We start from the raw sequence: 12,047 nt of genomic DNA on the forward strand, positions 1-12,047 counted from the left end.
TCATGCTGGAACTCAGTCGCGTTGGGGGCAACTCATCCCGCAGACGGGGTTCAGCCACTGAAAGCCGGCCACAGCGTGGGAGATACTGCTTTGCAAGGGTCTCTGCACAACACACACAGTTCCCTCCGCTGCTGGGAGATCTCAGGCTTGCGAGATAGCCTTGGCGTGTTTGAGGGCGTTTCTGTGCTCCTGACACCCTTGGGCTGTGTGTGGGAGGGACTGGCAGGTCGGCTCGGCTGGTGCCGGCTGTCCCCATGGCAACTTGCAACCCTGGGAAGCGTTCAGAAACCTTCACAACTGGCCCGTGCCAAGCCAGGAGAGAGGCTGGGATGCAAAGTATAGACTTTCAAGAGTAATTCTTGATTCATGCGTATGAGGTCTCCCATTCAAATTGGCGCACCCTGAATGCGGTTATACACAAGGTTCTTCTGCCTTTCTCTGGTGGTGAGCTACAACATGGTTTGACGAATCCCTGCTCAACACACGCATACTACAATTTACAAAGCAGCTCTAATTCTGCGGCCATCACCATCCATCTCCTTCTGTCTTGATCTGAACCACCCTGGGGCAGGTCTGGCTACAGCTCCTTCTCTCTGATGCCAGACAAGGGGAGAGTTTCACAGAGGTGGTAGAGGGGCTAGGAGGCAGACATGAAAGTCCGGGACTGGAGAATCCAGGGCAGGGGATGGGACGGGATCTCAAGGAGCAAGCAAAGCATCCACGGGCCACAATGCCCCATTTTATGTTTGCAAAGGGTTTGGGGCTGCTTCTGTGATGGTGTGCTCCCTGCCGGGTGCCAACCGGACCTTTATCTCCCATGTCCCTGCCCAAGGGATAACCAGCCGTGGTGGTCACAACAGGTGCACGTGGTCGCGATGGCGGCATCCAGGGCTCAAAGGTGGTTTCAGGGAGTCCAATAACAACACAATAGCCAAGGGCAAACTTGAGCAATGCCGGTACTGTGGCCAATGTGCAAATAGGACTAGAGCGCAAGCATCTTACCCCCGTAAATAGTCAACAGCCCAAGAGCCCTTGGAGCTCTCCTGCACAGCAGCAGGCTACCTTGAGTAGGGACGCCTCTCAAGATTACTTCTCGAGATCCAGAGATTCCTCGGCACAACAGATCCTGAGCAAGTGTCTGATAGCATGCTAAACTTTGAAATCTTAGCTAAGTGATGGAAAGGATTAATTGCGCAGGTATCATCCTTTTGACATAAACGCTTGAGCAACTCTGAGAGTAGGATTGGATGCAGCCGCCCCTGGACTCCTCTCTGAGAAGGAGTTTGGAAAGCAAGAGGGTCCTCTCTGAACCTCCTGACTCAACGGGAGGCTCTCCCTCACAGTTCTGACTGACCCTGCCCTCCATGCAGTAAATGACTGATTGCACCTCGCCATCGAATCTTGTCGAAACACAGTCGCATTGACCATCAAACGCTGCCGCTGAGCCGGGGTGGGGGGTGCCCAAGGGCAGGGCTGGCTGCCGGCCTGTGATGCGCTCTGTCGCCTGGGACACCACAGGGGACGCGTCACAATGGGGGGCAGCTATAAAAGGCGCCAGCAGCAGCGCTGCCCCAGTACGGCCTGGGCTAGCGGTGAGTGGGCTGGCGGGGGGAGGCTGGGCTGGACCAGGGCCGGGGCAGAAACGCCGGCCCCCGCGGGGTGGGTTCTTACCCAGCATCGAGGGCCCAGCCACTGGCCCTTGGGCTGGGCACAGGCCTTGCTGCCTCCCCGCTGCCTCGTCCCCTCCCCTACCTGCCCCCAGCTCCCTGCGGCTCCCGTCCCCATTTCCCCCGGGGCCAGCTCCCTCCCTCCCAGCCCCACTGAACCCCTTCTCTCCCTGTTCCTACAGGCTATGGCTGCAATAAGAGTCCTCGCCTTGCTTGCGCAAAGCATCATCCAGCTCCCGCAGAGGGTTGGCAGTGAGCTGGACGACAGCAAGCACGAGCACGTGCAGCAGCTTATGGAGCAGCTGAGCCTGGAGATGACTTGGCTGCTGCAGGAGCTGGAGCAGGGCGCCTTTGCCTGGGGAGCCCTGCTCTTCGCTGCCTTACAGCAATGGCAGTTCTGGGCCATTGCTGGAGTGATGGTCCTGCTCTTCAGGCTCTGCTGCTGGCTCAGGAAAAGGAGCCAACAACCAAAGAAGGACACTTTGAGAGACGAGGCTGATAAGGAGGAGCCAGAACAAATACCCAGTGTTGCCCTGGATCTGCGCTGGATTTCGGCCACACGCCTTCTGGACCTGTCAGAGTCCTTCACAATGGTGGAGGAGCTGGTGGATGAACTTCTCCGTATCTGCCAAAAACTCTCTTGGGACAGTTTCGTGCCACGACTGGGGCCAGTCATCGGGGTGAGCAGCACCTTACAAGGTTGGATTCCCTGTGAGGAGGAGGCCGTCTACCGCCTACTCGTGCCCCTGAAGCCCCCCCGGGGCCATGCCTTCCACCTGGAGATGGGCAGCGCCACCAAGGACACGCTGGCGAGGAAGGCCAGCCTCCGCGTAGACCTGCGGTGTACCTGCATGAAGGAGCCGCTGGCGGAGGACATGCTGTGCTTCCTCCACCACCCTGAGGAGGAGCTGAGGGAAAAACAGGGGCCCAGCCTCCTACACACCTTCTGCACTGGCCCCCACCTGGACATAGACACAACCGCACGCTGGCTCCAGATGCTGCTAAAAGACGCCTGGGCGGTTATGCCCCAGTCGAGACACTGCTGTCTAACGGTGCTGCCCTCCAAGCACTCCTGCAAGCTCCAGATGACGCACACTTCCAACAGTACCATCCTGATTGAGCTCATGTTTGGAGTGAAGCAGGGCGACTCGTACGCCTTCCTCAGCTGTGAGTAGGCAGAGGCCACTGTTACCAGCAGCAGGACGCGGCCATTGCCAGGAGCCTTCCAACAGAGACTCTCTCCCGTTACCCCCTGCACAGCGACCGCCCCCCCTCTTCCCAAATCCATTCCCCCGGGGAGCTTTACCCTGTGCTTATTTATGTCAATAAATCACTTGTTTAACACACAGACGCTGCCTCCGTGAGTGTCTGGGCATCACTTTGTCGGGGAACACAGGCACAGGGTGCTGACGGCTCAGCTGCCACAGAGCCAGGGAGCATTTTGCAGAAAAGCTGGTTCCCGTGTATGAAGCACACCAGCGACTGGTGAACTCCCTCTCCTCCCCTCGGTTTAAGCTGAGGCAACCCCTGGCCCACAGCAGCTTGCCATTCCTCTTCAGAGCTGATGTTCCAGCTCTGGTTGCACTGATTCCCTAGCTAAGGCTCCCCCTCCCGCGTTGGGGCAATGGGAATAATTTGTCACCCTCCACAGCTGGGCACATTGCCTGGGTGGCTCCGCAGGGAGGGAGCCTGACGTGGCTTCCTTGGGGGCCATACACAAAGCAAGCCCTGGGAGCGCCATAGCATTGCCCTCAGGTGACCCCAGCGAGGTGGGAATGACGCAGGCCGAGTGGGGAGCCCTTTGCACGGGGGACAAGTGCCACGACGGCAGAGCGGGGCTCTGGCGGCTCTGGCTCCTGTACCAGCATGAGACTCACGCTCTACACCCTCTCGTCACCTCATGCTCAGGTTCCCACCACTTGAACACAGGAGACTTAACACGTGCAGCAAGGTTAAAGAAAGCTTTTGAGATGCCTCCAATTCCAGGCATGCACTGGCGAAGTCCGTGCCACGGTTTTGAGAAGCAGTGGCCTGGGGGCAGCTGTGTGGCAGGAGAGCTGCACTCATCCCTGCCTTTGGGACACCTCTAGTGGAAATCCAAGGATGGTCTGTGGGTGAAGATTTGCTAGACCTTCAGTAATTGCCACATCAAAAGAACTGCCTACGTTGAAAGAAGGCTAAAGAGGCCCAATGGATGCCCGGTGCCCATGAGCCCAAGGGACGCGGCTTTTCCGGGCTCTGCGAGGGCCGGGCTGTTACAAAACCGACTCTTACCTTTTCTCGCAGCAGGCCTAGTCAGGGACAGCTCGTGCTGTCTGTCTCTCCTGGCCCCGGGCTCTGAGCTGCCAATAGCCTGTCCTCCAAGCCTGAAGCGAGAGCAAAATGCCAGCTCCTCTCAGAAGCACCGCCACAGGGTGTAGTGAGAGGTGCAGCGAGTCACTGAGTGTCTGCCCAAGCCATCGCTGCCCGTGGTACACTGCTGATGTGCCTTCTAGAGGAGTGGCCACCTTCACGACTGGCTTGGATCAACGAGCCACCCGAACCGGCAGTCTGTGCTGTCGCCATGAAGCTTCATGCTGGAACTCAGTCGCGTTGGGGGCAACTCATCCCGCAGACGGGGTTCAGCCACTGAAAGCCGGCCACAGCGTGGGAGATACTGCTTTGCAAGGGTCTCTGCACAACACACACAGTTCCCTCCGCTGCTGGGAGATCTCAGGCTTGCGAGATAGCCTTGGCGTGTTTGAGGGCGTTTCTGTGCTCCTGACACCCTTGGGCTGTGTGTGGGAGGGACTGGCAGGTCGGCTCGGCTGGTGCCGGCTGTCCCCGTGGCAACTTGCAACCCTGGGAAGCGTTCAGAAACCTTCACAACTGGCCCGTGCCAAGCCAGGAGAGAGGCTGGGATGCAAAGTATAGACTTTCAAGAGTAATTCTTGATTCATGCGTATGAGGTCTCCCATTCAAATTGGCGCACCCTGAATGCGGTTATACACAAGGTTCTTCTGCCTTTCTCTGGTGGTGAGCTACAACATGGTTTGACGAATCCCTGCTCAACACACGCATACTACAATTTACAAAGCAGCTCTAATTCTGCGGCCATCACCATCCATCTCCTTCTGTCTTGATCTGAACCACCCTGGGGCAGGTCTGGCTACAGCTCCTTCTCTCTGATGCCAGACAAGGGGAGAGTTTCACAGAGGTGGTAGAGGGGCTAGGAGGCAGACATGAAAGTCCGGGACTGGAGAATCCAGGGCAGGGGATGGGACGGGATCTCAAGGAGCAAGCAAAGCATCCACGGGCCACAATGCCCCATTTTATGTTTGCAAAGGGTTTGGGGCTGCTTCTGTGATGGTGTGCTCCCTGCCGGGTGCCAACCGGACCTTTATCTCCCATGTCCCTGCCCAAGGGATAACCAGCCGTGGTGGTCACAACGGGTGCACGTGGTCGCGATGGCGGCATCCAGGGCTCAAAGGTGGTTTCAGGGAGTCCAATAACAACACAATAGCCAAGGGCAAACTTGAGCAATGCCGGTACTGTGGCCAATGTGCAAATAGGACTAGAGCGCAAGCATCTTACCCCTGTAAATAGTCAACAGCCCAGGAGCTCTTGGAGCTCTCCTACATGGCAGCAGGCTACCTTGAGTAGGGACGCCTCTCAAGATTACTTCTCAAGATGCAGATTCCTTGCCACAACAGATCCTGGGTAAGTGACTGATAGCGTGCTAAACTTTGAGATCATAGCTAAGTCATGGAAAGGACTGATTGCGCAGGTATCGTCCTGTAGACATAAACCCTTGAGCAAGCCTGGGACTAGCACTGGATCCAGCTGCCCCTGGACTCCTCTCTGAGAAGGAGTTTGGAAAGCAAGAGGGTCCTCTCTGAACCTCCTGACTCAACGGGAGGCTCTCCCTCACAGTTCTGACTGACCCTGCCCTCCATGCAGTAAATGACTGATTGCACCTCGCCATCGAATCTTGTCGAAACACAGTCGCATTGACCATCAAACGCTGCCGCTGAGCCGGGGTGGGGGGTGCCCAAGGGCAGGGCTGGCTGCCGGCCTGTGATGCGCTCTGTCGCCTGGGACACCACAGGGGACGCGTCACAATGGGGGGCAGCTATAAAAGGCGCCAGCAGCAGCGCTGCCCCAGTACGGCCTGGGCTAGCGGTGAGTGGGCTGGCGGGGGGAGGCTGGGCTGGACCAGGGCCGGGGCAGAAACGCCGGCCCCCGCGGGGTGGGTTCTTACCCAGCATCGAGGGCCCAGCCACTGGCCCTTGGGCTGGGCACAGGCCTTGCTGCCTCCCCGCTGCCTCGTCCCCTCCCCTACCTGCCCCCAGCTCCCTGCGGCTCCCGTCCCCATTTCCCCCGGGGCCAGCTCCCTCCCTCCCAGCCCCACTGAACCCCTTCTCTCCCTGTTCCTACAGGCTATGGCTGCAATAAGAGTCCTCGCCTTGCTTGCGCAAAGCATCATCCAGCTCCCGCAGAGGGTTGGCAGTGAGCTGGACGACAGCAAGCACGAGCACGTGCAGCAGCTTATGGAGCAGCTGAGCCTGGAGATGACTTGGCTGCTGCAGGAGCTGGAGCAGGGCGCCTTTGCCTGGGGAGCCCTGCTCTTCGCTGCCTTACAGCAATGGCAGTTCTGGGCCATTGCTGGAGTGATGGTCCTGCTCTTCAGGCTCTGCTGCTGGCTCAGGAAAAGGAGCCAACAACCAAAGAAGGACACTTTGAGAGACGAGGCTGATAAGGAGGAGCCAGAACAAATACCCAGTGTTGCCCTGGATCTGCGCTGGATTTCGGCCACACGCCTTCTGGACCTGTCAGAGTCCTTCACAATGGTGGAGGAGCTGGTGGATGAACTTCTCCGTATCTGCCAAAAACTCTCTTGGGACAGTTTCGTGCCACGACTGGGGCCAGTCATCGGGGTGAGCAGCACCTTACAAGGTTGGATTCCCTGTGAGGAGGAGGCCGTCTACCGCCTGCTCGTGCCCCTGAAGCCCCCCCGGGGCCATGCCTTCCACCTGGAGATGGGCAGCGCCACCAAGGACACGCTGGCGAGGAAGGCCAGCCTCCGCGTAGACCTGCGGTGTACCTGCATGAAGGAGCCGCTGGCGGAGGACATGCTGTGCTTCCTCCACCACCCTGAGGAGGAGCTGAGGGAAAAACAGGGGCCCAGCCTCCTACACACCTTCTGCACTGGCCCCCACCTGGACATAGACACAACCGCACGCTGGCTCCAGATGCTGCTAAAAGACGCCTGGGCGGTTATGCCCCAGTCGAGACACTGCTGTCTAACGGTGCTGCCCTCCAAGCACTCCTGCAAGCTCCAGATGACGCACACTTCCAACAGTACCATCCTGATTGAGCTCATGTTTGGAGTGAAGCAGGGCGACTCGTACGCCTTCCTCAGCTGTGAGTAGGCAGAGGCCACTGTTACCAGCAGCAGGACGCGGCCATTGCCAGGAGCCTTCCAACAGAGACTCTCTCCCGTTACCCCCTGCACAGCGACCGCCCCCCCTCTTCCCAAATCCATTCCCCCGGGGAGCTTTACCCTGTGCTTATTTATGTCAATAAATCACTTGTTTAACACACAGACGCTGCCTCCGTGAGTGTCTGGGCATCACTTTGTCGGGGAACACAGGCACAGGGTGCTGACGGCTCAGCTGCCACAGAGCCAGGGAGCATTTTGCAGAAAAGCTGGTTCCCGTGTATGAAGCACACCAGCGACTGGTGAACTCCCTCTCCTCCCCTCGGTTTAAGCTGAGGCAACCCCTGGCCCACAGCAGCTTGCCATTCCTCTTCAGAGCTGATGTTCCAGCTCTGGTTGCACTGATTCCCTAGCTAAGGCTCCCCCTCCCGCGTTGGGGCAATGGGAATAATTTGTCACCCTCCACAGCTGGGCACATTGCCTGGGTGGCTCCGCAGGGAGGGAGCCTGACGTGGCTTCCTTGGGGGCCATACACAAAGCAAGCCCTGGGAGCGCCATAGCATTGCCCTCAGGTGACCCCAGCGAGGTGGGAATGACGCAGGCCGAGTGGGGAGCCCTTTGCACGGGGGACAAGTGCCACGACGGCAGAGCGGGGCTCTGGCGGCTCTGGCTCCTGTACCAGCATGAGACTCACGCTCTACACCCTCTCGTCACCTCATGCTCAGGTTCCCACCACTTGAACACAGGAGACTTAACACGTGCAGCAAGGTTAAAGAAAGCTTTTGAGATGCCTCCAATTCCAGGCATGCACTGGCGAAGTCCGTGCCACGGTTTTGAGAAGCAGTGGCCTGGGGGCAGCTGTGTGGCAGGAGAGCTGCACTCATCCCTGCCTTTGGGACACCTCTAGTGGAAATCCAAGGATGGTCTGTGGGTGAAGATTTGCTAGACCTTCAGTAATTGCCACATCAAAAGAACTGCCTACGTTGAAAGAAGGCTAAAGAGGCCCAATGGATGCCCGGTGCCCATGAGCCCAAGGGACGCGGCTTTTCCGGGCTCTGCGAGGGCCGGGCTGTTACAAAACCGACTCTTACCTTTTCTCGCAGCAGGCCTAGTCAGGGACAGCTCGTGCTGTCTGTCTCTCCTGGCCCCGGGCTCTGAGCTGCCAATAGCCTGTCCTCCAAGCCTGAAGCGAGAGCAAAATGCCAGCTCCTCTCAGAAGCACCGCCACAGGGTGTAGTGAGAGGTGCAGCGAGTCACTGAGTGTCTGCCCAAGCCATCGCTGCCCGTGGTACACTGCTGATGTGCCTTCTAGAGGAGTGGCCACCTTCACGACTGGCTTGGATCAACGAGCCACCCGAACCGGCAGTCTGTGCTGTCGCCATGAAGCTTCATGCTGGAACTCAGTCGCGTTGGGGGCAACTCATCCCGCAGACGGGGTTCAGCCACTGAAAGCCGGCCACAGCGTGGGAGATACTGCTTTGCAAGGGTCTCTGCACAACACACACAGTTCCCTCCGCTGCTGGGAGATCTCAGGCTTGCGAGATAGCCTTGGCGTGTTTGAGGGCGTTTCTGTGCTCCTGACACCCTTGGGCTGTGTGTGGGAGGGACTGGCAGGTCGGCTCGGCTGGTGCCGGCTGTCCCCATGGCAACTTGCAACCCTGGGAAGCGTTCAGAAACCTTCACAACTGGCCCGTGCCAAGCCAGGAGAGAGGCTGGGATGCAAAGTATAGACTTTCAAGAGTAATTCTTGATTCATGCGTATGAGGTCTCCCATTCAAATTGGCGCACCCTGAATGCGGTTATACACAAGGTTCTTCTGCCTTTCTCTGGTGGTGAGCTACAACATGGTTTGACGAATCCCTGCTCAACACACGCATACTACAATTTACAAAGCAGCTCTAATTCTGCGGCCATCACCATCCATCTCCTTCTGTCTTGATCTGAACCACCCTGGGGCAGGTCTGGCTACAGCTCCTTCTCTCTGATGCCAGACAAGGGGAGAGTTTCACAGAGGTGGTAGAGGGGCTAGGAGGCAGACATGAAAGTCCGGGACTGGAGAATCCAGGGCAGGGGATGGGACGGGATCTCAAGGAGCAAGCAAAGCATCCACGGGCCACAATGCCCCATTTTATGTTTGCAAAGGGTTTGGGGCTGCTTCTGTGATGGTGTGCTCCCTGCCGGGTGCCAACCGGACCTTTATCTCCCATGTCCCTGCCCAAGGGATAACCAGCCGTGGTGGTCACAACGGGTGCACGTGGTCGCGATGGCGGCATCCAGGGCTCAAAGGTGGTTTCAGGGAGTCCAATAACAACACAATAGCCAAGGGCAAACTTGAGCAATGCCGGTACTGTGGCCAATGTGCAAATAGGACTAGAGCGCAAGCATCTTACCCCTGTAAATAGTCAACAGCCCAGGAGCTCTTGGAGCTCTCCTACATGGCAGCAGGCTACCTTGAGTAGGGACGCCTCTCAAGATTACTTCTCAAGATGCAGATTCCTTGCCACAACAGATCCTGGGTAAGTGACTGATAGCGTGCTAAACTTTGAGATCATAGCTAAGTCATGGAAAGGACTGATTGCGCAGGTATCGTCCTGTAGACATAAACCCTTGAGCAAGCCTGGGACTAGCACTGGATCCAGCTGCCCCTGGACTCCTCTCTGAGAAGGAGTTTGGAAAGCAAGAGGGTCCTCTCTGAACCTCCTGACTCAACGGGAGGCTCTCCCTCACAGTTCTGACTGACCCTGCCCTCCATGCAGTAAATGACCGATTGCACCTCACCATCCAATCCTCTTAAAACACACATTTAGTACAAAAAGCTGTCACTGAGCCGGGGGGGTGCCCAAGGGCAGGGCTGGCTGCCGGCTGTGATACGCTCTGTCGCCTGGGACACCACAGGGGACGCATCACAATTTAGGGGAGCAGCTATAAAAGGCGCCAGCAGCAGCGCTGCCCCAGTACGGCCTGGGCTAGCGGTGAGTGGGCTGGCGGGGGGAGGCTGGGCTGGACCAGGGCCGGGGCAGAAATGCCGGCCCCCGCGGGGTGGGTTCTCACCCAGCATCGAGGGCCCAGCCACTGGCCCCTGGGCTGGGCACAGGCCTTGCTGCCTCCCCGCTGCCTCGTCCCCTCCCCTACCTGCCCCCAGCTCCCTGCGGCTCCCGTCCCCATTCCCCCTGACGCCAGCTCCCTCCCTCCCTCCCAGCCCCACTGAACCCCTTCTCTCCCTACTCCTACAGGCTATGGCTGCAAAAATGGTCCTCGCCTGGCTTGTGCTAAGCATCTTCCAGCTCCTGCTGGAAGTTTTGCTGTTTGGCAATGAGCGGGATGACAGCAAGCATGAGTGCGTGCAGCGGCGTGTGGAGACGACTCGGCTGCTGCAGGAGCATGAGTGGAGCAGCTTGGACTGGGGAGCCCTGGCCTTTGCTGCCTTGCAGCAGTTGCAGTGCTGGGCGATTGCTGACCTGTTCTTCGGGCTCTGCTGCTGGCTCTGGAAAAGAAGCCAACGGCCAGACAGCAGTGATGAAGAGGAGAGCTCCAGCAGCTGCAGCACAGAGCTGGAGGAGGAAGGAAGTGGAGAAGATTCTGATGATGAGGGGCATCCTCTGATGACAAGGATTTTTGCAAAGCGCATCTGGTGTTCAGTGGAGAGCATGGCCTACAGGAGACAGGTGGTGGAAGAGCTGGTGGGCGACCTCCTGGTTGTCTTGCAAGAACGCCTGTCAAATAGTTTCTTCCCGGTGCTGCAGCCAGCCATCGGTGTGGGCAGCGCCTTTGAAGGTTGGAGTCCCGCTGGGCATGATGCTGTCTACCGCCTGCTCGTGCCCCTGAAGCCTCCCCATGGCCATGCCTTCCACTTGGAGCTGGGCACCGCAGGGCAGATGCCGGCAAAGAACTGCGTCCGTGTGGAGCTGGAGTGCACCTGCACGAGGGACCAATGTGTGGAGGACACGCTGTGCTTCCTCCACCACCCTGAGGAAGCGCTGCAGAGAAATCTGGATTCCACCCTCCTAAGCACCTTCTGCACCGGCTTCTACCTCGATGCGCAGAAAATTGCCCGCTGGTTTCAGAACTTGGTGATCTCAGCCTGGGGGGAGATGACTCAGTCGCGTCACTACAGTATGGAGATGCTGCCTTCCAGCCGCTCCTGCAAGCTGCAGCTGACAAATGCCTCTGGGAGATCCCTCTTGGTTGAGATGGTGTTTGGGGTGCAGCAAGGCAACTCGGACATTTTCCTCAGCAGCCAGACTACAGAGGCCATCTTTACCCCAAGCACAACTTGGGCAGAGACCTACGCTGTGGCAGAGGCAAAGTTCTTCAGGCGTATGGCCAGGCAGGGTGTGGCACCCTCTACCTCAACTGCCTGCAGCTCTGTGCCAGTATCCTTGTGAGCGCAGGCTTTTCCTCCTATACTTGGAAGACGGTTGTCATGCACCTCCTCAACACCATACCCCCGTCAAGCTGGGGCAGGTGGGACTTCATGATGCGGCTGCAGGATATTACATGCTACCTGCATGGCTGCTTGGAGGAGAAACGCCTGGACCACTTCTTCTTCGGGAATGAGAACATGCCTGAGGACATCACCTTGCCCGCAGCCTTCCAAGCGGCTGAGCCGATCAACCTCTTCCAGTGCCTGGTGCAGGACCCAGCTGCCCACGCCAAGGCATGGCGTGAGTTTGAGGAACTGCAAGATCGGCTCACAAGACTGCAGGTCTTTGGCGTCTGAAAGGTCTTCACAGACAGAGCTCTGTTTGTGTCCCCTAGACTGCCCGCACCTCTTCGAGAGCATCCCTTCCTTCTGGAAGCTTTATTTTGTACAAAGTTGTCAATAAACGGTGTGTTTGAACAACAGCTGCATCTCTGAGTGAGTTTGCATCAGCTTTTTGGAGAACCCGGGCATAGGGTGCTGGCTGCTCAGCTGCCCCAGAGGTGGGGAGCATTTGCTGAAGAGCTGGTGGGGTGGGCTC

General features: G+C 58.0%; 1 protein-coding gene across 1 annotated transcript; it reads left to right on the forward strand.

Annotated features, from left to right (window-relative positions):
* The first annotated feature begins 1,852 nt into the window (after positions 1-1,852).
* On the forward strand, positions 1,853-11,806 carry LOC128908629 (inositol 1,4,5-trisphosphate receptor-interacting protein-like 1). The gene is given in 4 exon segments (XM_054199279.1): positions 1,853-2,014; positions 6,218-6,369; positions 10,589-11,415; positions 11,418-11,806. Coding segments are annotated over 4 exon segments (1,530 nt in total).
* Positions 11,807-12,047: the final 241 nt, after the last annotated feature.

This window comes from Rissa tridactyla, chromosome 4, assembly GCF_028500815.1.
Source record: "Rissa tridactyla isolate bRisTri1 chromosome 4, bRisTri1.patW.cur.20221130, whole genome shotgun sequence".
NCBI classification, from domain to species: domain Eukaryota; kingdom Metazoa; phylum Chordata; class Aves; order Charadriiformes; family Laridae; genus Rissa; species Rissa tridactyla.